This window comes from Heterodontus francisci, chromosome 5 (genome assembly GCF_036365525.1).
Source record: "Heterodontus francisci isolate sHetFra1 chromosome 5, sHetFra1.hap1, whole genome shotgun sequence".
Lineage (NCBI taxonomy): Eukaryota > Metazoa > Chordata > Chondrichthyes > Heterodontiformes > Heterodontidae > Heterodontus > Heterodontus francisci.
Genome location: NC_090375.1, coordinates 34894784 through 34919309, shown reverse-complemented (window position 1 = coordinate 34919309; position 24526 = coordinate 34894784). Strand labels below are relative to the sequence as shown.

General features: G+C 42.7%; 1 protein-coding gene across 6 annotated transcripts in view; it reads left to right on the top strand.

Moving 5' to 3' along the window:
- trpn1 (transient receptor potential cation channel, subfamily N, member 1) overlaps positions 1–24526 on the top strand; it is a 375819-nt gene that overhangs the window by 233933 nt on the left and 117360 nt on the right. For 5 of the 6 annotated variants that reach the window (XM_068031339.1, XM_068031338.1, XM_068031341.1 and 2 more), the window contains 4 exons: positions 866–967; positions 3972–4070; positions 18049–18177; positions 22352–22480. In XM_068031339.1, coding sequence (XP_067887440.1) covers positions 866–967; positions 3972–4070; positions 18049–18177; positions 22352–22480 — 459 coding nt within the window. The remainder of the gene's footprint in view (positions 1–865; positions 968–3971; positions 4071–18048; positions 18178–22351; positions 22481–24526) is intronic. The other variant, XM_068031337.1, reaches the window with a different exon arrangement.

Below are 24526 nucleotides of genomic sequence, written 5' to 3'. Positions count from 1 at the left end.
CCTATTTACATTAGCAGAGGGGTCAGTGACTAAGGGACATAGATTTAAAGTGATTGGTAGAAAAATTAGAGGGGAGATGAGGAAAAGTGTTTTCGCCCAGATGGTGGTGAGGGTCTGGAACTCACTGCTTGAAAGGATAGCAGAGGCAGAAACCCTCAACTCATTTAAAAGGAGTCTGGATATGCACCTCAAGTGCCGTAACCTGCAGGGCTACGGACCAAATGCTGGAAGGTGGGATTAGACTGGGTGGCTCATTTTTGGGCTGGCGCAGACACGATGGACCAAGTGGCTTCTTTCTGTGCCGTAAACTTTCTATGATTCTATGATTCTAATGGTGGAGCAATTAAAATCAGGGATGCACAAGAGGCCAGAATTAGAGAAGCGCAGATATCTAGGCAGATTCTGGGGAGGCCAGGGAGGGATTTGAAAACAAGGATGAGAATTTTAAAATCACAGCGTCGTTTGACTGGGAGCCAATGTAGGTCAGCGAGCACAGAGGTGATAGGGGAATGGGAGTCAGTGTGAGTTAAGACACAAGCAGCAGAGTTTACGGAGGGTAGAATGTGGGAGACTATTGGGCTCAGTTTCAGTGCTGTAAATGCTATTTAATAGTGATACAGCAGAGCTCAACCCACAGAACAAAATAGATCAACTGGCTATTTATCTCATTGCAATTGCTGGGACGTTGCTATGCACAAATTGGTTGCCTCAGTTCTCGACATTACTCTTCATAAATGCTTAATTGGCTGTGAAGGGCTCTGGAACAACCTAAATTCACAAAAGACATTTTAATTTGCCGTTGGTTCCAGCTTATGATTGAGGCAGTATAGGTTAAGGCCCAGTGATGCTGCCTTTCTCTCGACAGGCTCAGGAGACTCCACTACACATTGCAGCTCGAGTTAAGGATGGTGAGAAAGTGGCGGAGATGCTGTTAAAAAGTGGAGCTGATGTAAATGCTGAACAAGAGGTGAGAATATATACAATGTCTTTTTAAAATTAAAACTGCTGGCTACTGATGAAAAAAAGCAGTTCATATTGCATCTTGTATTTTGGACAATTGGGCAATAATTTACTTTGGGACTTTAATGAGATCCGAAGGCAGAACAGCAAAATTTACTGTACCACTCATTTTTTTTTATAACGCTACATAAAACAAAAGCTAATGAGATGGCTTAAAAACTAAACAAAGGTTGCGAGATTTGCTTGCTGCCAATTACAGTAAAGGAATTAATCAGCAGCTGTAAAGCAGATTTACATTGGAATGAGGAGTCTGGCATATATTTTCTTTTATTGTATTACTAGGATTTGTTATATTGCTTTATCTTCCAGTGCTTATATGAGCACAAGCTTGAATAATTAGGGTACAGCTGTTGGCAACATTTATGGTGAGATTCCTCATTGTAAGTAATCTCCGTTAAGAAGCCTCTATCTCTGTTTTCCTTTTTTTCATTTTTATCCATTTTCCTCCTTTCCTGATGTCTGTGTGTCCTTGCTGAGGTTTAAGTGCACAGGTGCCTGCCTCAGCCAAGTTTATGTGCCTTGTTACTGAACATCATTATGGCACTTGGCCATAGAGACCTCATATTCCAGCCTGAACCTGTTCTCACCTGTACATAAATAGGCATGTATACATGCACGCACAGATAAATAAATGTACCTCTGAAGGCTAATCCAAAAGGATGCTAGAATATAATGCCAGGATGATTTTTTTTATTCGTTCTTGGGATATGAACATCGCTGGCAAGGCCAACATTTGGTTGCCCATCCCTAAATGCCCTTGAGAAGGTAGTGGTGAGCTGCCTTCTTCAGCTGCAGTCCATGTGGTGTGGGTACACCCACAGTGCTGGTAGGAAGGGAATTCCAGATTTTTGACTCAGCGACAGTGAAGGAACGGCAATACAGTTTCAAGTCAGGATGATTTGTGGCTGGCTGGCTGAGGTGAAATTGCACTCAAGTTTTTTCTGCGCAAACCAGCAAATTAGCATAAGCATAGTGGTGCGACCAACGAGGGAGGAACACACTATCAATTCAGTCCCGTTACTCCACAGGTCACAGCATATTATTAAAGTTTCCTACATACTGGAAATTAGCCAAATTAAACACTGTATTAACCCCCAGAATAAAACACACCAAACCAGATGTCTTTAAACGACAACAAATTAACTATTTATTAATAAAACTAAATCTTAAACAATATTGAGATAAATCTATGTCTGAAAAGACTTTATAATTTCTTATTCCTCCTCACCCTCATGCACACAAACATACATTCAAATACCAATGGTTAACCGGTACTAAAATGATGTTTTAAATTAGAGTTGTTTCTTAGGAATAATAAAATAACTGGGTTGTAAGTCTTGCTTGGTTACATTCCTAGTTCAGTGAGGTGTCCCAGAGTCGAATAGTCAGATGCTACTCGAATTCTCCAGGTGAGTTTGATGAACAGTCTGTAATAGGCATTCACGGTACTTCAGCTACAGTAGGCGTCACACAACTCTTTCAACAAGGATTATAACAACAGGTCTATTTAAATTTTTGAATTAGCAGTCTATCAGTAGAAACTTTACTGAGTTTCCAAAACTCCCAGAAACTCGAAAGGCAACAGAATGTCACTCCTGAGACTTCTTAGACACTGGAGTAAAAAGGAATTTGCTACCTCCAATAATACAAATATTCCATTCCAGAGGTCTTTTCCTTTTATGGCGAAATACAGCCAATGTAGATTTTCTGCTGAGAGAGACAAATCCTTCCTTCCTTCAAGGTGCATGCTTTGCTGGCCTGCCAGTACAAACTGGTTCTAGCCAGTCTTTTCCCACAGTCAAACTGATACAATACTGCATTTGACCTCTCTCTCTCTTGCTGTTGCTCAGTAAACCGGCTTGCAGCTTGCACAAACTGTCTTCAGCAAGACGAAAAACTCTCAGTCTTAAAGGCACATAGACCCCCTTTAATTTTTAAACAGAGAAAAAAATACGCTTCCATGACAATAAGCATAAACATAAAATCTGCCGTGAATCAGCACAGTCAACCAACCTAATCAATTTGTGGCTGAAACAAAGTGAATGGAGCCTCAAGGTGCTCGGGTGATAATAGTGCTGAAATAAAATTTATTCTTCAAAGGCTGGACACTACAAGATACGCAGTACGTATCTCTGTATCCTGCAAATGTTTAAAATAATTAATTTAAATTGCTGTGTATGGAGTCAGAAGAATACTTTTGAAAAGCACTTAGTGAATAATCGAGGGACCCGGAATTCGAAAGTGTGGTGGGGGGGGGGGGGCAAGGAGGGTGTGCTACTGAGAGCCAGCCCCCTGCCCTTGCTGCTGACCCCCCCCCCCCCCCAAACCTCCTGCTTTGTGATCCCCATCCCATGAAACCTCTCCATGCCATCACTCACCTGTGGCCTGGGTCCCTCGACGATCCTGGACTTCACAGGGGTACATTACAGGCATTATAGGAGGAAATAAAATGGTGTTTTGGGACGAGGATGCATCAACAGCTATAAAAGTGACTCTTCCATAAAGAAAAACATTAAACTTCAGAACCAGAAATGCAGGCACTTTTACAGTTTTACCGAGACCACGTAACTTTGGGTCCAGCTGAACCTACATTTGGGAGGTAAATCTGTGCCAGCACATTACTGACTTGACCACAGGAAAATCACGTGAGTTGGTCTTTTGCATTGGTGTGGGGCTATAAAAATGTGTGGGAGAGGATTTCAGCAGATGTGTCTTGGAAACATTCGAGGAAATTAGCATGTGACAGTGCTTCAGTGTAAAAATTGGTGTAAATTAGTTATGCATGAATTTCTTTGGAACAAAAGATGCAACTTTGCTCTTAAGCCAAAGTTGCCTCGACAAGTTGTAGAAACCCGGACCTATTGTCTAGACTGCTTAGCATTGGCTATTATTTTCTGGCTATAGTGAATGTTTTTGTGATCTGTTTGGTTGCTTTGTTTTGATGTCGGCAGAATGGTGAAACGGCCATGCATGTCGCAGCTCGTCATGGGAACTTGAAAATGATCCAGGCATTGATTGAGGAGGGAGGAGATTTAACATGGCAGTCAAAGGTAAAGAGAACCCACTACTGCAAACAGATAAAACAATGTAAAAGTATGTGCAGCAGCTTAACTCCCTTTCAATCTCTTTCCAGCATGTATTAGATTACATTGAAATTTACAGCATGAGGACAGGCCATTTGGCCCAACAGATCATGTCTGTGTTTATGCTGCACAAGAGCTACCTTTCACCTGACTTCATCTCAGCCTATCAGCAGATCCTTCTATTCCTTACTTACTCATGTGCTTGTCTAGCTTCCCCTTAAATGCATCTATGCTCTTCATCTCAACTATGCCATATGGTAGTGAGTTCAACATTCGCATCAGTTTCTGGATAAAGAAGTTTCTGCTGAATTTCTTACTGAATTTATTAGTGACCATCGTATACTTAAGGCCCCTAGTTTTGGACTTCCCTGCAAGTGGAAACTTCTTTCCAAGTCTGCTCTATTGAACCCCTTCATAAACTTAAAGACCTTTGTTAGATCATCCCTCTGCCTTCTCTTTTCCTGAGAAATGAGCACCAGCTTGTTGGTCATGATAGTTGTACTCTCTCAGTTCTGGTATCATCGTTATAAAATCTTTTGCACTTATTGCAGTGCTTCTTATATCCTTTTTGTAATCTAGAGATGGAATAGTGTAATACACTTGAAAAAGTGTATGTATTTTAAACAGTGCAAGATTGTTAATGGTCTGGGAGACAAGAGATGAACTAATGGGAATCGAAGCCAAGTCAGTGAAACCCCTTCAGAAAGCAGCTGAGTGAACATATACGCCATTAATTTACATGGAGGTTCCCCCGATCGTCCACTCTGGCTTTGGTGGGAGATCTATGGAAACTCTGCAGAAACAATATAAAAGGCAGAAGTTTAAACTGAAGTGATCACATACTTCACAGGTCACAAAGGCTTGTTTTTTTGGGAGAGGGAGGAGCATGTGAGCTGTGGAGGGCTCTGCCTGCAATTAGTGATGGAGGTGTGAAGATGGATGAATATGCTGGAGTTTTGCTTGATTGCTTTTTGGGATCAAGGAACATATATGCAGACTGTTCTCTCAGCAGTAGACAAGAGTACAGAGAGTAAATTGTATGTGCTTTGTGTGAGGGAGTGGGAAGTGGGGTTAACCAAGTAGTCTTTTCTTTTCCATGCTTTCTTGCATTCATTTCTAACAGATGTTTCTCAGACAGAAAGGTGGAGGTTTCTCCTTTTGAGTTTTGAATTTAAATTATAATATTACACTTACCATTCACTAATATCAGAGGCAATTATACACAATTTCATATATGTACTGGAGCCAGAAATCACTGTCAAAACTTCAGCAGCTTGTATTTATATAGTTACTTCTTAGGCAGAAGATTGCTTTACAGGGCAAAGGAGTACCCAGGCTGGAAGTTAGAGGGAGTTAACCAAGGGGAAAACCAAAGATATAGCGATTAGAATACTGAGCTCTGGTAATGGAGCATATTAGGGTAAAAAGTAATTTGTAGCTGGAACTCCCCATTCAATCCAAAAGTACAGCTGCCCCTACCTCCACACCATCGCACTTTTTGCTTTATTTTTACTCCCTTCTACCATGAACCTCATTCCCTGCAGGAACCTTCAGCTGAGATGCTAAAACGGCAGCAGTCACAGATGCTGCTGCTTATATAATCACTTTAGAACAGGCCCAGCCTATTTCTGAACGTCAATGTATATCAACTGCAAAATGATTTCACATTAAGAAAATAAATGCAGCACAAATTTGGCAGGTTCTGAACTTGCTAATTGTGCAGCAATATTGAAATATTTAATACAGTCTGCATGTTCTCTTTCAAGTTGAAGAGTCCTGTTCCAACTGCTATGATCAGGTGAGGAGGGGTCGAAAGACTCCCCTCTTGTCCTTCCCTTTGTTTGACCGCAACAGGATTTATACCTTTTTAGACAGTTGATGCGTTTACCAATTCAATGAGTGTTTAACCCTTTATGTGCTATGATCATAAAAGAACCAATCAGACAGGTTTTCTTGAGTATAAACATGATAGAGGTTTGTTTATTGTACTTAAAATCAAATCCTGATCTAAGTGAAAATAATAAACCATGCTCCAACTTTCACACACACACACACATGACAATCACACACGCACAAATAGGTTACAGAATGATGAAGAAGAGTTTGGTTGGATTAGAGTCCAGAACAAATAAAAATAATATACAGTCGTGGGGTCTGGTAATTCAGTTGTCTTCTGTCTGAATTTGTGGTTCTGAAGTCTCTGGCTGGTAGAAGTGCACTTACAGCTGGTCCACATGATTCAGGATTTTCTTGGAAACAGTGATGTAGATGGCTTTCTCCCCTGGGGTCTCTGTCTGTAGCAATGGTAGACTTGGATGTTCCGCAGTTGCAGTCAGGTTTCGAAACTTGCAATGTTACCTGGAGAGAGAGAGAGAGTGAGAGAGAGAGAGACAGCCCCACCGGGGTCCTGCACTGGTTAGCTCTCAAAGCTTGTCTGCTGTGTGTAACAAGTTCACACAGGCTGGGGAGACTGCCACATGGTTTACTCAGTACTTTTTGTAACTTTAATGAGATACAAAGTCTTAAGAATCCCAAATCTCTCTCAGGTTGTATTGTTTCAATGTTTACCCCAGAGGTACTTCTCCACTAGTGAATGCTCCAATATGGCTTTGAATGTAGGAGCATAGGAACATAGGAAGATAGGAACAGAAGTAGGCCATTCAGCCCCTCGAGCCTGTCCCACCATTCAATGAGATCATGGTTGATCTGCGGCCTAACTCCATATACCTGCCTTTGGCCCATATCCCTTAATATCTTTGCTTAACAAAAATCTATCTCAGATTTAAAATTAACAACTGATCTAGCTTCAACTGCTGTTTATGGGAGAGAGTTCCAAACCTCTACCACCCTTTGCGTGAAGAAGTGCTTCCTAACATCTCCCCTGAATGTTACGCTCCTAATTTTTAGACTATGCCCCCTAGTTTTAGAATCTCCAACCAGTGGAAATAGTTTATCTTTATCTAGCCTGTCTTTTCCTGTTAATATCTTGAAGACTTCAATCAGATCACCCCTTAACCTTCTAAATTCTAGCAAAAACAAGTCTAATTTGTGTAATCTCTCCTCGTAACTTAACCCCTGTAGTCAGGTATCATTCTTGTAAACCTACGTTGCACTCCCTCCAAGGCCAATATATCCTTCCTAAGGTGTGATGCCCAGAACTGCTCACAGTACTCCAAGTGGGATCTAACCAGGGTTTTGTACAGCTGCAGCATAACCTCTGTGTCTTTATACTCCAATCCTCTAGATAGAAAGGCTAGCATTCCATTAACCTTTTTGATTATTTTCTGCACTTGCTCGTGGCATTTTAAAGATCTATGCACCTGAAGCCCAAGTCTCTTTGGACATCTACTGTACTTAACCTCTTCCCATTTAGAATGTACCCTGCTCTATCCTTTGGTCCAAAATGGATAACCTCACACTTGCCCGCATTGAAATCCATATGCCACAGTTTTGCCCACTCGCCTAGTCTGTCAATATCTCTTTGCAATTTTATGCTATCATCTAGACTGTTTACAATGCCGCCTAACTTTGTATCATCAGCAAATTTGGATATATTTTTTTTTAAATGACTTACTATGCCATCAACCAAGTCGTTAATGGATAATGTGAATAATTGAGGCCCCAACACAGATCCCTGCGGGACACCACTAGTTACATCTTGCCAGTCGGAGTACTTACCCATTATCCCCGCTCTCTGTCGCCTACCACTCAACCAACCTTCTAACCATGTCAATAATTTGCTCTCAACTCCATGGGCTTCTACCTTAGTTAACAGTCTCTTATGTGGGACTTTATCAAATGCTTTCCGGAAGTCCATATAAATAGCATCCAAAGACACTCCCCTGTCCACTACCTTAGTCACCTCTTCAAAAAATTCAATGAGATTTGTCAGGCATGACCTTCCCGTCATGAATCCATGCTGGCTGTCCCTGATTAACTGACATTTTTCTAGGTGTTCAGTCATCCTATCCTTGATTATAGACTCCAGCAACTTGCCCACCACAGATGTCAGGCTAACTGGTCTGTAATTTCCTTGGTTCCCCCTTTCACCCTTCTTAAAAAGTGGAGTGACACGTGCAACTTTCCAATCCAGAGGGACCACTCCTGAATCTAGGGAACTCTGAAAGACTATAGTTAGGGCATCTACAATGTGCTCCCCTACTTCCTTTAACACCCTCGGATGGAAACGGTCAGGTCTTGGGGATTTCTCACTCTTTAGTTCCCTTAATTTCCTTGTTACTGATTATTTATTTACGTTAGTTGTATTAAGTTCCTGTCCTCTATCGGCTATTAATTTTTTCGGGACTTCCGACAAGTCATCCATGTTTTCAACTTTAAATACTGAGGCAAAGTAATTGTTCAACATGTCTGCCATTTCCCCATTATCAATGACGCAATCTCCATTTTCAGCTTTTAATAGGCCTACATTGCTCTTGACCACCCATTTTCCCTTTATGTAACTATAAAATTTCTTCTTATTGATTTTGATGTCCCTTGCAAGTTTCCTTTCATAATCTCTTCTAGTAGCTCTTATAAGCTGCTTTGTGACCCTTTGCTGGTCTTTGTATTGATCCCATTCGGCTGGATCTGTGCTGCATTTTGCATTTTTGTAAGCCATTTCTTTTTGTTTTATGCCATCCCTAATCTCTTCAGTTGTCTGTGGCTGTTTTTTCTGTGAAGTGGAGCTTTTTCCTCTCAGGGGTATATACTCGCTCTGTATTTCGTTAAATGTTTCTTTAAATATTCTCCACTGTTCTTCAGTCGTTTGACCCATTCACAGATCTACCCAGTTTACCGTGGACAGTCTGTATCTTATCCCGGTAAAGTCAGCCTTACCCAAGTCTAAAATTCTAGTAGCTGATTCGTGCTTTTCACTTTCAAACGCTACCTTGAATTCGATCATGTTGTGATCACTATTTGATAAATGTTCACGCACAGTTAGGCTACTAATTAAATTTGGCTCATTACTCATAAGTAAATCTAATATTGCCTGTCCCCTTGTTACATCTAGGACATATTGCTGTAGGAAACTAGCCTGGACACATTCCAGAAATTCACTACCTTTCTGATAGGTGCTAGTCTGCCTCTCCCAATCTATGTGTAAGTTAAAATCCCCCATTAATACTACTCTGCCTTTGTTACACACTTGCCTAATTTGTGCATTTATACAATTTAACACCTCAGAACTGCTACCAGGGGGTCTATACACAACACTGATTACAGTTTTAGATCCTTTTCTGTTCCTCAATTCCACCCATAAGGTCTCCACTGGATGCTTTCCCCTCATTATATCCTCCCTCACCAATGAGGTGATATTATTTCTAATCAGTAAGGCTACTCCACCCCCTCTGCCATTTTCCCTGTTCCTCCTGTAAACTTTATAACCAGGTATATTTAGTTCCCAGTCCCGACCATCCTGCAGCCACGTCTCCGCAATGGCCACCACATCATAATCTTCCATTTGAATTTGCACCTGCAGTTCATCTAGTTTATTCCTTACACTCCGTGCATTTGTATATAGAACTCTTATTTGGGCTCTACCCCCTAACCTGTCCCTCAGCACTGATACTTTATTCGCCTGTTTATTATTTCTCTCTTCTGGTTTAACCAGTATACTTCTTGCAGTTTGATAACAATCAACCTCACCACTAACCTGCACTCCTACCTCCTCCTTTAACTTCCTGTTTTTCCATGCAACTAAACCCTCCCCCCACTATTTAGTTTAAAGCCCTATCTACAGCCCTAGTTATACGATTCGCCAGGGCTCTGGTCTGAGCATGATTCAGGCGGAGCCTGTCGCATCGGACCAGGTCCCTCCTTCCCCAGGATTGGTGCCAATGTCCCACGAATTCAAACCCATTTCTCCCACACCAATCTTTGAGCCACACATTTACCTCTTTAATCTTATTGACCCTTTGCCAATTTGCTCGTGGCTCAGGTAGTAATTCAGAGATTATTACCTTTTTAGTTCTGCTTTTTAATTTAGCCCCTAGCTGCTCATATTCCCTCAGCAGAATCTCTATCCTCATTCTACCTTTATCGTTGGTACCTACATGGACCACGACAACTGGATCTTTCCCCTCCCACTCCAAGTTCCTCTGCAGCCCAGATGAGATATCCTGAACCCTGGCACCAGGTAGGCAACAGAGCCTTCCGGACACTCGATCCTGGCCACAGAGAACAGTGTCTATGCCCCTAACTATACTATCCCCAATAACGATTACATTTCTCTTTTCTCCCCCTACTTGAATGGCTCCCTGTACCATGGTGCTGTGGTCAGTTTGCTCATCTTCCCTACAGTCTCTGCTCTAGTCCACACAGGGAGCAAGAATCTCGAACCTGTTGGACAAGGAGGCGGAGGCTCCTGCAACACAACCTCCTGGATCCCTCTACCTGCCTCACTCATAGTCACACCCTCCTGTCCCTGACCACTGGCCGAATTCACGGTCGTTAATGTAAGGCGTGTGACTGCCTCCTGAAACACAGCGTCCAGGTAACTCTCCCCCCCCGATGTATCACAGTGTCCGAAGCTCAGACTCCAGCTCATCAACTCTGAGCCGGAGTTCCTCGAGCAGCCAACACTTGCTACAGATGTGGTCACTAGGGACCACAATGGGGTCCACCATCTCCCACAGCACGCAGGTACAACACATCACCTGGCCCTGCATCTCCATTTTATTTAATTAGATTTTAATTTGTTTTTTAAATTTCTGACTGGTCTTTAGTTTTTAATCTGCAAAATATTTCTCCTATTCACCTTTAATCTGAAATCAACTTGGAATAGGTAATTCAAATTAGCACTTACTTACCAAGCAATGAACTTACGATTTTCCTGTGATGTCACTCTTTTTTTTCACTCTGTTTTTACTCCCTTAAATTACCCAAAAATTAGATTATTTACATTAGGAACCTTGATTCCCCCCCCCAAAAAAACACTACCTACTATATTAAAAAGAACTGTAGACGTTTCTCTTTACTTTAGTTACTTACTGAGCTATTTATTGTTGTTCCCTAACAGCTGTTACTCACCAACCAATCACCTTGCAGCTTTCCTGTGATGTCACTGTTGACTTTTTTTTTCTAAACTCTGGCTCATCTGGGCCGCTCCCGGAAGGTAGGCCGGCTCACTGAGTGAACTCTCGCTCTTTCTCCCGGTCTCTTTATGCTCCGGCTCCGCTCTCGCGGTTTCCCACTCACGGAATGTCTTGCTAACGAGGGTAATACTAGATAATTTATTCAATTGTTCAAGCCACTGTCCTGAATGGGAGCTTTTTAGACATGCATCTCCACTTCGATGCCTTGGAATGTGTGGTGTTTCAATGCTAATTGTGGTGGCCATCTTAGCTGCCATTTATTTTTAAAGTTGTATGTAGAATTCCAGCTTTCCTTTGTAAAAGTTTAAAGTAGGTTTCCAACCGATTAATTAAAAATCCTCATTCAGCATAGCATGTTTTCCTGACACCTCCTCTCCCCGTGGAATTAAATGTGACGACAGGAGCATTTCATTGTAAGGTCATAGGTAAAGAAAAGAAACTGTACACAAACATTCATTCTCCAACACTCACTTCTCAAGATCACACTGCCATAGCTAGGCTCTGGTTTAATTTTCATCTGGAATGATTCTGGGTTGAGTTAGACTCTGGACAACGCATCATCTGTCACATTGTTTTTTCCTGCAATGTGGGTAATTTTTAAGTGATAGGGTTTCAAAACCTGGCTGCATCGAAATAGCCTTGCATTTGATTTTTGAATTTCTCCACAAAGGTTAAGAGGTTATGTTCGGTGTAGACTATAGTCTCTCTATATCCAATTTGGACATTGTTACGCCAATGTGTTTTGTTGAATGATAATTTTCTTTCGTCCACTGACTGGAGATCGGACTTTATATTTTTTTGAAGAAATTTAAGAAGAAATTTTTGAAAAAGGATGACTGCTGGCAGCTTGAAATGATCACCTAGTTTGCTACACAGTAACCTACATTGCAAAGGACTGTGAGGAGGGAGACAGAATGTCTGTGCAGTTCCCAGCAAGAACCAAGACCCAGGAAGTTTAAAGGAACAATTTGTTCTGTTCAGCAAGCAGAAATACTGCTCATGGCTATTTTTGAATCACTGAGTGACTGTCATGTGACAAGCCTCTCCCCATTTATGCTTTTAAGTCATTTTTTTTTTCTGCAGCAGAGGAGAGGCAACTGGACTCTGGCATGAGCAGACCCTAAGTGGGGGTCTCTCTCTCTCTCTCTTCATTCCAGTTTGAAAGCTTTCAAATCCTGCATGTTGACTGACCACCATTACATACACTGGCTACAATCAGAAACCCTGTTGGAGGAAATCATCCGCATCGCTATCTCCAAGAAACCAATCGAACCAGTCATCTACCTCTTCAAACTGAAAGCCTCAGGATCACTGAATTCAGCAAGAAGCCAATGGAATTACCAAACTTCACAGACTGTATATCCTTTTATTTTTATGTACTCTAACTCAACCAATCCACCCTTCCCCACTCATAACATATTTGTGTGTTTGTAAACCTCCAGAGTGTGTGTGTGAGTGAAAGTTGGCAAGTTGTTTATTATTTTATTAGTTGGGTTGAGGTACGATAAAGTTGACCTCTTTCTTTGTTAACTCAAGAAAACCTGTCCGATTGGTTCTTGTTATGATCATAGCAAGTAAGTAATCAACCACCTACTGAATTGGTTAATGCATCCACTTTAAGAAAGACTTAAACCTGTTGTGGTCAAATAAGCGGAGGGAAAACAGGGAAGCCCTTCAACCCCCTCCTCACTTGACCATAACAGCATAGACCTCAAAATGCTGCAGAGCTAGCAACGTTTCCAGAGTTTCCTTTTCCATAGTAGAATAACTCTTTTCGGTGTCAGTTTGATTTTTTGGAGAAGTACCCAACTGGACTCTCAATGCCTAACTCATCATCTTGGAACAGGATAGCACCTACCCCTAGGTCACTATCATCAACTGCCACTTTAAAGGGTTTATTAAAATTCGGAGCTGCGAGCACCTGTTCATTGGTTAGAATGGCTTTTAGCCTCTCAAAAGTTGTTTGGCACCTCTCTGACCACACTCCTCTGCTCTTTTCTGCAGTAAGTCTGTCAGTGGGGCAGCGATAGTGCTGAAGTTTGGGACAAACTTGTGGCAAAACCCACACATTCCCAAAAATCACATTATTTCCTGTTGGTCGTGGGGGACAGGAAAATCTATCGGCGCCTGGGCAGCACTCGCCCCTGACCTACAATATGCCCTAAGTAGGTTACTTGAGCTTTAGCAAGCTCGCTTTTTGCAAGGCTGACCACTAGGCCAGCTAATTGTAACCTTCATAAAAGGGCTTCTAATTGGTCTAGGTGGTCCCTCCAGGTCTCACTGTATACTATCAAATCATCCCGGTACACTGCACAATTGGGTAGACCAGTTACTACCTCGTTCATTAGTCTTTGGAAGGTGGCTGGGGCATTCCTTAATCCAAAGGGCATCACTTGGCACTGGAATAAGCCATCTGGGGTGACAAAAGCAGAGATCACTTTGGCTCAGGGTTTTAAGGGAACCTTTTAGTAAGTCTATCTTGATTATGTAGGTGGCATTTCCTACTCTAGCAATATAGTCTTCCAGGCAGGGAATTAGGTAGGAATCAGTTCTGGTCATCGCACTAACCTACCTGTAATCAATGCAGAGCCTTGTTGAACCATCAGGCTTGCGCAGTGATCCGCGGCGCTAGGGTATCGTTACGTTTAGGGAGGATTCTGACTTCGAGGCGTTCAGTCAAAATCCCACAGATGGTAGCTTCGTACCCAGCCCAGCTGCTCTGGCTGGGCTCAATCAGTTTGTTTTCCAGTATACACCAAATTTCCTCCAGAACCTATGTCAGTTTCCTGGGACCTAGGCAGAAGGGGTTCTGTTTTATGGGAGGGGTCCTTCCTACATCCACATTGTGTAGGGTTAGGGTTATGCACCCTGGTTTGTCATTGCAGATTTCTTTAAATGCTGTGAGAAAGCTTCTTAGAGCTTCTCTTCTGCATTTAAGTAGGAGAGTACAGTGTCTAATTTTCCTAACATTTCAGTTTTGGCTAACCAGACAGTGGGGTTCAATTTGGGAACACTGCAGGCCCTCCTCTAACTCATCCTCACTGTCTTTTATGTCCTCCTCTGTCCTAACTGCCTGACAGACCTGGGCTTGGTTGTCCCCTTCCCGACTGTGATACTGTTTAGCATGTTGATGTGGCACGGCCTTTGTTCTTTCCTAAGATCTGCGGTGTCAATTAAATAGTTCACCCTTTCAATTCTCTTTATTGCTCTATAGGGGCCACAGATCTGGCTATCAGAGGTTTGCCTGTATTGGGAGTAGTACAAGCACATGGTCTCTAGGCTGAAATGTTCTGGCTTTGGAATGTTTATCTGCCTGCCTTTTCATAGCTCTGGGAGATTTTTAGGTGCTCCTGAGCCATTGCACAGGGTCTCATGAGCCACTTCCAGAACATAGAGATGTTGTCTAACATGGAAGGCTCATCCCTGCGTCCCAAAAACCTCTCATAGATTAGTTTAAGATGGAACTCTCACTTCGTGTCCATAAACTAATTCAAAGGGACTGAAGTCGTGGACTCATCGGGTGCGTCCCTGGTGGCAAGCAGGAGAAATCCCAGCCTTTGTCCCAGTCATAGGGGCACTCGTAGCAGTATGCCCTGATCATTGTTCCTCGGGCCTGGTGGTACCGCTGCAAAGACCCTTGTGACTGTGTGTGGCAGACTGAGGACTTTAGCTGGGTTATGCCCAGATTACCCATTGCTTTTTGTAAGATACCAGACATGGAATTTGTGTCCTGCTCCCACTGGATCTCAGCAGGCAGTCTCTATCAGGTAAAGAATTAGGTTAGCCCCTCCACACTACCTTGGCAGAGATAGTTCTTAGGGGAATGGTCTGGGAATCAGGTAGCCACATCCATAATGGTGAGAAGGTTCTGATGGCTCCCTTATATTATCGGCAGGCGTCCCATACAATCCACCAGCACTCTGCTGAAGGATTCTCGAAAGCCGGTATGGTAGTTAGGAGTGCAGGTTTTATTGCAGGTTGGGGCTTCCACACAACCTGGCACATGTGGCAAGTTTTACTGAACTCCACCACATCTTTGTGGAGTTTTATCCAGTCCAAATACTGCCTATTCTTTGAATAGTTTGTTAAGGCTGCTTTTGGAGGGTCGGGAATTTTTAGTGATACGCATCTGGTACGAGCTCATATGCACCCAGGATAGCATTTTTCGTCGTCTCATAGTCTGATGAACTCTCATCAGGCAACAGTGAGTAAACCTCATGGGCTTTTCCTGTTAGTTTGCTTTACAATAACAGTGTCCAGCTCCCTGCTGGCCGCTTCAGCTATTTTGTAAGCTTTTCAAAAGAGACGAAAAATGTTTCCACATCCCCCACATTGAACTTTGAAATCAGCTGGACGAACTTTAAGAGCTGAGCACTCAGTCCTGAGGTAGGGGTAGTTCCCTCACTTGCGTACCTTCACTGGTTGCACTGGATCTTCCCCTAGTTAGTTCGAGCAGCCTTAACTCCCATTCCTCTTTCTCCTTCTGAAAAGCTCTCTCTTTTTCTTGGAATTCTAATTCTAGTCTCCTCTGTTCTAGCTGTATCTTAGCTTATGTTACCCTGTCGTTTCCGACTCTAAACTCGTTTCTGAGTTTAGTTTAGTTTAGAGATACAGCACTGAAACAGGCCCTTCGGCCCACCAAGTCTGTGCCGACCATCAACCACCCATTTATACTAATCCTACACTAATCCCATATTCCTACCACATCCCCACCTGTCCCTATATATTTCCCTACCTATACTAGGGGCAATTTCTAATGGCCAATTAACCTATCAACCTGCAAGTCTTTGGCGTGTGGGAGGAAACCGGAGCACCCGGAGGAAACCCACGCAGACACAGGGAGAACTTGCAAACTCCGCACAGGCAGTACCCAGAATCGAACCCAGGTCCCTGGAGCTGTGAGGCTGCGGTGCTAACCACTGCGCCACTGTGCTGCCCCTACAGATTCAAGTGCAAAATGGTTAATTACATGCTTCAGGATTTTGGGTTTCCTAGTTTTTGGGTGGGTAGTAACCCCTAACGCCCAGCTACATTCCTTAACACTTCAATAGATAGGTCGTTTAACCTGTCCCAAGTTACTTCACTCTGGTTTAGGAAGGTGCTGGCCTCGAATATGGACATTTTAGTGCTGTGAAAATCACAAGAAAACCTGTATTGAAGTTTTTAAGTTTTGCTAGGGATCAATTTGGTTTCCCAGTTCCAATTTCTTGTATGTCTTTGGGTTTCGATCCTAGGCGCGAGCCAGCAAATTTCTGTTCCGATCAGGTGACGTGATCGAAAGGCTCCCCTCTTGTCCCTCTTCTTGTTTGACTGCAACAGGGTTTATTCCTTTTTAAACAGTTGATGTGTTTACCAATTCAGTGAGTAGTTAACCGTTTATATGCTATGATCATAAAAGAACCAATTGGACAAGTTTCTTGAGTTTAAACGAGAAAGAAGTTGGTTTATTGTAATTAAAAATCAAATCCTGATCTAAGTGAAAATAATAAACTATGCTTCAACTTTCACACACACGCACACACACACACAAAAACACACACACAAGAATCACACACACACAAATTGCTTACAGAGTGATGAAGGAGTGTTTGATTGGATTCGAGTCCAGAACAAATAAAAATAATATACAATCTGTGGGGTCTGGTAATTCAGTTGTCTTCCAGCTAAATTCGTGGTTCTGAAGTTTCTGGCTGGTAGAATTGCACTTGCAGCTGGTCCACCTGGTTCAGGGGTTTCTTGGAGACAGTGATGAAGGTGGCTTTCTCTCACGGGGTCTCTTTTTGTATCAATGGTAGACTTGGATGTTCCACAGTTACAGATAGGTTTCGAAACTTTCAATGTTACCTGGAGAGAGAGACACACACACACAGCCCCCACGGGATTCTGCACAGATTAGCTCTCAAAGCTTGTCTGCTGTGTGTAACAAAACCTCCAAGTTCACACAGCCTAGGGAGACTGTCACATGGTTCTCTTGGTTATTTTTACTTTAATGAGGACCAAAGTGTAAGAATCCCAAATCTCTCTCAAGTTGTTTTGTTTCAATGTTTACCTCCTGGAGGTACTTCTCCACTAGTGAATACACCAAGATGGCTTTGAATGTCTTGTTAACAAGGGTTATACTAGACAATTTACTCAACTGTTCAAGCTATTGTCCTGGATGGGAACTTTTTAGACATGCGTTCCACTTCGATGTCTTGGAATGTGAGGAATTTCAATGCAAATTGTGGTGGCCATCTTAGCTGACAGTTTTTAAAAAGTTATATGTAGGATTCCAGATTTCCTTTGTAAAAGTTTAATGTAAGTTTCCAACCAATGAATTAAAAATCCTCATTCAGCACGGCATGTTTTCCTGACACAACATAAAAACAGCTGTCTAGTACTTTCAGTGACATAGAGTAGTACAAGATAAATTAGCATATCAGCAACAACAACATGCATTTATATAGCAACATAAAACTAGTAAAACAGTCCCAAGGCGCTTCACAGGAGCGATTGTTAAACAACATTTGACACTGAGCCAAAGGAAGAGCTATTAGGAGAAGTGACCAAAAGCTTGGTCAAAGAAGTAGCTTTTAAGGAGAATCTTAAAGCAAAAGAGAAAGGTAGAGATTGAAAGAGGGTTAGGGAAGGAATTTTAGAGCCTAAACAATGGTGGAGCGATGAAAATCATGGGATGCACAAGAGGCCAGAATTGGAGGAGTGCAGAGATGTTGGAGGGTTGTAGGACTTGATATGGTTGTCAGCTCAATCACAAGGAATGTCATTAGAAATGTGGGTCAGCAGCAGGGATCTGTATGTAAGCCAATGTTTAAGTAAGAACTGGACTATGTGATTGTTGCTTCTTTGTTTAGGATGGAGAGAATCCATTGCACATTGCAGTCCGACACTGTCATATCAATGTCGTGGAAGAAATCCTCAACTACCTGACCAATGAGAGGGGCCACATCGAGGCTGTTGCATGTGTCAACCAGGAAAACAAGGTAAACCCAGGAAAGTGAGCAATGTCAAAAGTCTTTTTATTAAAACTAGCAATTTCTATAAAAGATAGAATTAAAGGGAGCGAGAAGTCTAAAACCCTCACCCCTCCCCTTCCTCCAAAAATATTTACATTTAATTAATCCTTTGAAATTAGGAAACTCTTTCCTACCTGATAAAGGAACTCCACTTTTGTACTCCAGTTTCTGCAATCAGTTCATGAAAACCCTGTGCTACAATCCTGCTAAGAACAGTTTTCAACATTATCCTGTCTGATGTCTTTATCACAAAATTTGAGGGCAGGTTGGGGTGAAAGAAAACCCTTTGTTCAATCCAATACATTATATTGAATGTAAGTCTTAAAGCAATTGGAATGTTTGGTGATTTTATCCAAATTCTCACTATTTAGTCTTTAGCAGTTTCCTGCCTCCTCTCTAGTTAATAAATTCATTCTTTTCCATTTTATCCAATTTCAGTGCTGATAGCAGCTTATTCCAATTGCACCTCCCCTCTCGTTTTTGGCCTGTATATATCCAAACAATCTCTAACCATCTCCCCAGTGGTTCCTTTTCTTCCCAGGCTAAATGTTTTCACAAGCATTACATCAAAACCAGCACCTCTGTGAGGTCCCAACATGCTGGCTTTGAATCCCTGAAATTTCACCTTCTGCCCCTCCAGGTCAGTATTTTGTAATTGGCAATTCCAGGACTGAATCAGAGGCATTGACTGCTCCAGTCAAGTTTTGGAGCCCATGTTCTTATGTCAAGTAAACGTTGTGATTCTTTAATTGTTGAATAATGAGAGCAGTGTGCTGATTGATATTCTGCCATGCTTTGCTGTGATGTGGTGATCTATATATTTGAGATAGCAATTGGAATCTGGTGCCATGTGTTGAGAGATCAGAGGTCAAATCATCTCTCTGCCTCACATCTCTCTTGCATTCCTCACATTTCTGGCTACAGAGAGTCATTAATAGATTTCTTCTCGTAAGAGAGACACAGTGGGGAGAAACTTCAAGGGACCAAGGAGAAAAATCCACTAAAGGAGTACCACCTTCCTTGTTTGCCAGCACACAATTCTTTGAATGAATTGTATTAAAACACTTTATCAAGCCATTTCCATAAAACATTATCCAACCAGTTTGGGAGCTCCAGTGCTCTGCAATTCTCTTCATAAAGTTTTCACTAAGCTACATCTCTCTGAATTTTCAAGCGCCTTCTCAAAACTTACCTTCAGTCACCTGCACCAATCTTTCTCTTCCTTCCCACTCGCCTTCAGTAAAGGTTGTTTAGTTAAATGAAAGATGTATATGTAATTTTAACTTATTGACCAGCACAAAGCATAGATTTTCTAGCTCACATTTCTCCCCAAACAACAAAAAAGATTCTATCAAGTCTTTTCAGAGATGAGAAAGTAACTAATGGGAAACAAAGGGCTGAATTTTATGGGCTCCCTTGGGACGGGAACGGAGGTGGAGGGGGTTCATAAAATTGCGTCGTAAGGCGGGGGTGGAGTGCCCATTGCCTTCCTGGCACTTTCCAATTTAATCCGGAGTGAGGAAGGCCACTTAACGGCCTCAATTTAATGGAAAGCAGAGGGTTTTGCCATTGTAGGGACACTCTGCCAGGTAAAACCTGTCGGCCCCCTAGCGGGGTCAGGGCAGGGACGGGTGGTCCCTCCTTTGGAAGCAATACAGGAGGGCCTCCCAGTGGCAATCAGTGCCCCCTCCCCCAGGAAGTACCCACCCCCCACCCTCACTAATCCCCCCCCCCCCATCCTACTTTTCCAGGGCCTGCCGAACCAACCTCACTCAACTGTCCCGAGGTCTTCTGTCTCCTCGATGTTATATACGAACATACGACCGTACGAATTAGGAGCAGAAGTCGTCCATTCAGCCCCTCGAGCCTGCTCAGCTATTCAAAAAGATCACGGCTTTTCTGTTTCAGACTCGAATTCCACATTCCCATCTTTACCCCCCGATAGCCTTTGATTCCCTTGCTTACAAGAATCTATCTACCTCTGCCTTAAAAATATTCAATGACCCCTACCTCCACCACCTTCTGAGGCAGAGTGTTCCAAAGTCGCACAACCCTCTGAGAGAAAAAAATTCTCCTCATCTCTGTCGTAAAAGGGTGACCCCTAATTTTAAAACAGTGCCCCCTCGTTCTGGACTCCCCCACAAGAGGAAACATCCTTTCCATATCCACCTTGTCAAGACCATTCAGGCTCTTATATACTTCAATCAAGTCTCCCTTCACTGTTCTAAGCTCCAGTGAAAATTAGCCCAGTCTATCCAACCTTTCCTCATAAAACCACCCGCTCATTCCAAGTATCAATCTAGTAAACCTCCTCTGAACCGCCTCCAATGCATTTACATCCTTCCATAAATAAGGAGACCAAAACACAGTATTCGAGATGCGGTCTCACCAATACCCTGTATAACTGAAGCATAACATCCTTACTTTTATTTTCAATTCCTCTCATAATAAAGGATAGCATTCCATTAGCCTTCTTTATGACTTGCTGCACCTGCATACTAACTTTTTGTGACTCATGCAGTAGAACACCTAGATCCCTCTGCACTTCGGAATTCTGCAGTCGTTCTCCGTTTAAGTAATACTCTGCTTTTTTATTCTTCCTGCCAAAGTGACCAACTTCATATTTTCACACATTATACTCCATCTGCCAGATTTTTTCCCACTCACTCAACCTATCTATATTGGTCTGCAACCTCCTCATGTCCTCTTCACAACATACTTTCCGACCTATCTTTGTGTCATCTGCAAATTTAGCTACCAAACCATCACTCCCTCATCTAAGTCATTGATATAAATTGTAAAATGTTGAGGCCCCAGCATAGACCCCTGCGGGACTCCACTTGTCACATCCTGCCAATCAGAAAAGGGCACAGTTAGGCATATTCTCTGTTTTCTGCCAGCCAGCCAATCTTCTATCCATGCTAATATGTTACCCCCTACACCATGAGCTCCTACTTTGTGCAATAACCTTTTATGTGGCACCTTGTCAAATACCTTCTGGAAATCCAAGTACAGTACATCAATGGGCTCTCTTTTATCCACAGTACACGTCACTCCTTCAAAGAACTCCAATAAATTGGATTAACATGATTTCCCTTTCAGAAAACAATGCTGACTATTCCCGATTACTTTGAGTTTTTCTAGGTGCCCAGCTATAACCTCCTTAATAATCGAATCTAACACCTTCCCCACTACAGATGTCAAGCTAACTGGCCTATAGTTACCTGTTTTCTGCCTCCCCCCACTCCATGAATAGAGGGGTTATATTTCCTCCTTTCCAGTCTGATGCAACCTTTCCGGAATCTAGCGAATTTTGAAAAATTAACACCAACGCATCTACTACCTCATTAGTCACCTCTTTTAAGACCCCAGGAAACCCATCAGGGTCCGGGGACTTGTCAGCCTGCAGCTCCATCAGCTTGCTCAGTACTGCATCCCTGGTGATTGTAATTTCACCAATTTCTCTCTTCCCTCCACCTCCTGATTTACAGCTATTGCTGGAATGTTTTTGTATCCTCTATAAAGAAGACAGAAGAAAAATATTTGTTAATTTCATCCACCGTTTCTTTATTATCTACTATTAACTCCCAATTCTCACTCTCTAAAGGACCAACACTCACTTTACTTACTCTTTTCCTTTTTAAATACCTGTAGAAACTCTTACTATCTGATTTTACATTTCTAGCTAGCTTCCTCTCATACTTTAATTTCTTTCTCCTGATTAACCTTTCTCTGTTGCTCTTTATATTCTGACTCCCAGTGGGGCTGCTGGTACTGCAGAGCAGCCGGCCTTCCGATTGGCTGGCAGCTGTCGGAGGCAGGAACTCTTACCTTAAAAGGATTGAGTTCCCGATGGCAGGCAGTTAATTGATTGCCCACCATGGAATTGCAACGGGGGTCTAACGCAGGGCCGTGGCAGAGTCTCTCCACCATGCCGCCCCCTCCACCCCCCCCCCCCCCCCCCCACCCTCCCATCTTCTGGCCCGCCGCCGGGACCCCTGTCTTCAGAACAAAATCCAGCCCAAAGTATTGCTGTTTCACATCAAGTAGATTTTTGAGTATGCACTTTTGCAAACTGGGCTAAAATGGATGTTGTTACTTCCTCCGCTGTTAACTTTATAGTTCCTTCTGTTTTGTCCAGGAAGGAGAAACATCACTGCACCTGGCAGCTGAGATTAAGAAAGATATGATTCACTTTCAGCAAGAAGACACTAGGCTTGTTAAAATTCTCATGGAGTATGAGGCTGATATCACTGCAACAACAAAGCTGGTAATTAATGCTGGGAAACTATCGGATATGCAAGGAGTCAAATGGAGAGCGGTATTGTTACAGTGAGATATCTTGTCAGACAGTTTATTATGTGCAGTGATGAAGGGGAAACATGAACTAAGGAAACAGATGTGAAAAGCACACATTCCAAGAGCTTCAGCACAATTTATTGTTCAATGGATTGAGCATTCTAATATTAATAGATCTTAGGTAGATAGGAAAAATCAATAGATCTTAGATAAGAAGGTGAATTCCTGTATGAGATGGTATTTATTGTGGAAGCAATGGGTTGATGGACCGAATGACCTCTTCTCATTTCAATTGTGGTGGATTATAATCCTAGCCACTTTTTGGGAGCATCCCAGATTAGATTTACTTCTCAAATAATCGCTCTCAATTTAAGGTTGATAAAGACAGATCCTAAAGACACTGAATGGGTCTGAAAGGTTGATCTAACTCTCCCTAAAGGAAATGAATCAGCTGAGAATATTACCATCGTCCAGATAGCCTTTTTAACAAGTTTCAGACAGATTATAATAAACCAGATATTATGAAGGTTGGGAATCTCTCCTCAGTGATGTACTTCCCCACCAAAGTGTGTATGGGGACAGGTTCACAAGTTAGCGGGAGACATTTATATTCTAAATTGTATAAAAGTTTATTAATGAACTGAACATGCAATTCACAGGTGGTGAGACAGTCAATCGCAGCATTAATAGTTCTGGGAAAAGATAGAAAATTCAATTCTATTTCCAGTAGAGAATCCAATTATTTAAATCCAAATATTGGGGGTTGTAATAAGATATTTAAGTAGGATATCCATCAATTGTTAAAGTAATTAAATCCCCAAGTAGAAGACTACAGAGATAGTGAGATATCTCTGCCCCAGTTAAGGGGAGAATTATCATCGATTAGCTTCAACACTCATATCTTTACTGTGAGAGATGTTGGAGTGAGTCCAACGATTCTAAAAATCCAATGTGTGCTCCCAATATTTATACTGTTTTTCAAGTTGCATAACTAATTTCTTATGTCTAGGGGTGTTACCTCAACTGTAAGTAAATTCATTCCCTTTTATTTCCCAAATAAGGCTGTATAACTGTAATTTCTAGGTAAGGTCAATCCTCTTTGATTCCTAAGGAAGGTTGTATGACTGTTAATTTCCAGGTAAGGTCTGGGCTTCTTTGATTTATAAGAAAGTCAGGCCAGTAGGAAGCTGCGAGCCTCATGATGGTCAATTTTTCATTAGTCATCTAGCTGTGTTTCAAGATTATAATTCAGTTTTTGGGTTTGGTCAGCTTTGTCAAAAAATTCATTTGACGGTGCTTTAGGGCATAAAAGCATCTTATCAAATATTACACTGCAGTAACTGTTGTGACAGCTTGCAAAACTATGGGGGGAATTTTATGCTCTCCCCCCGCAGCGGGTTTGGAGGCAGAGAGAGCATATAATCAGGTGAGATAGTGGCGGGGAGGACCCCGCCATCTTTCCACTTCTGCCAAGATTAAGTCCGGGGCAGGAAGGCCTGCGAGCAATTAATACCCAATTAAGGGCCTCATCCCTCTGCCATGCAATTAGCTGTGCAGTGGGCGGCCCTGTCACCACGTGGGAAGCACAGCACGAAAAACTGTGTGGGCTGCTTTCCGGCTCTGGGGTGGAGGGGTGGGGTGGTGGGTCCCTCGTTAAAAGGCAGTTAGTGCCTAAACGAGGGACTTGGCATTCGGAAGGGGGGGGCTTGCCTGCTGAGAGCCATCCCCCTGCTCTTGCTACATACCCCCCTACACACCCACTCCCCCTCGGCCCCCACCCCGTGAAACCCCTCCCACCATGACCTACCTCTGGCCTAGGTTCAGTGCCGCTCCTGGGCCTCGGGTAGGTGCTCCACCAGCAGCAGCCACCAGCCTCTGATCAGAGGGTGGGTCTTCCGTCACTGAGGTCCTTGCTCCCGTGGAAGGCCCACCGTTGTCCATTTAAGTGCCTAATTGGCACCAGATTCAGTGGGCCTCCCACAGAAGTCGAGACGTTGAGTTTGCGGCATCACTTTTT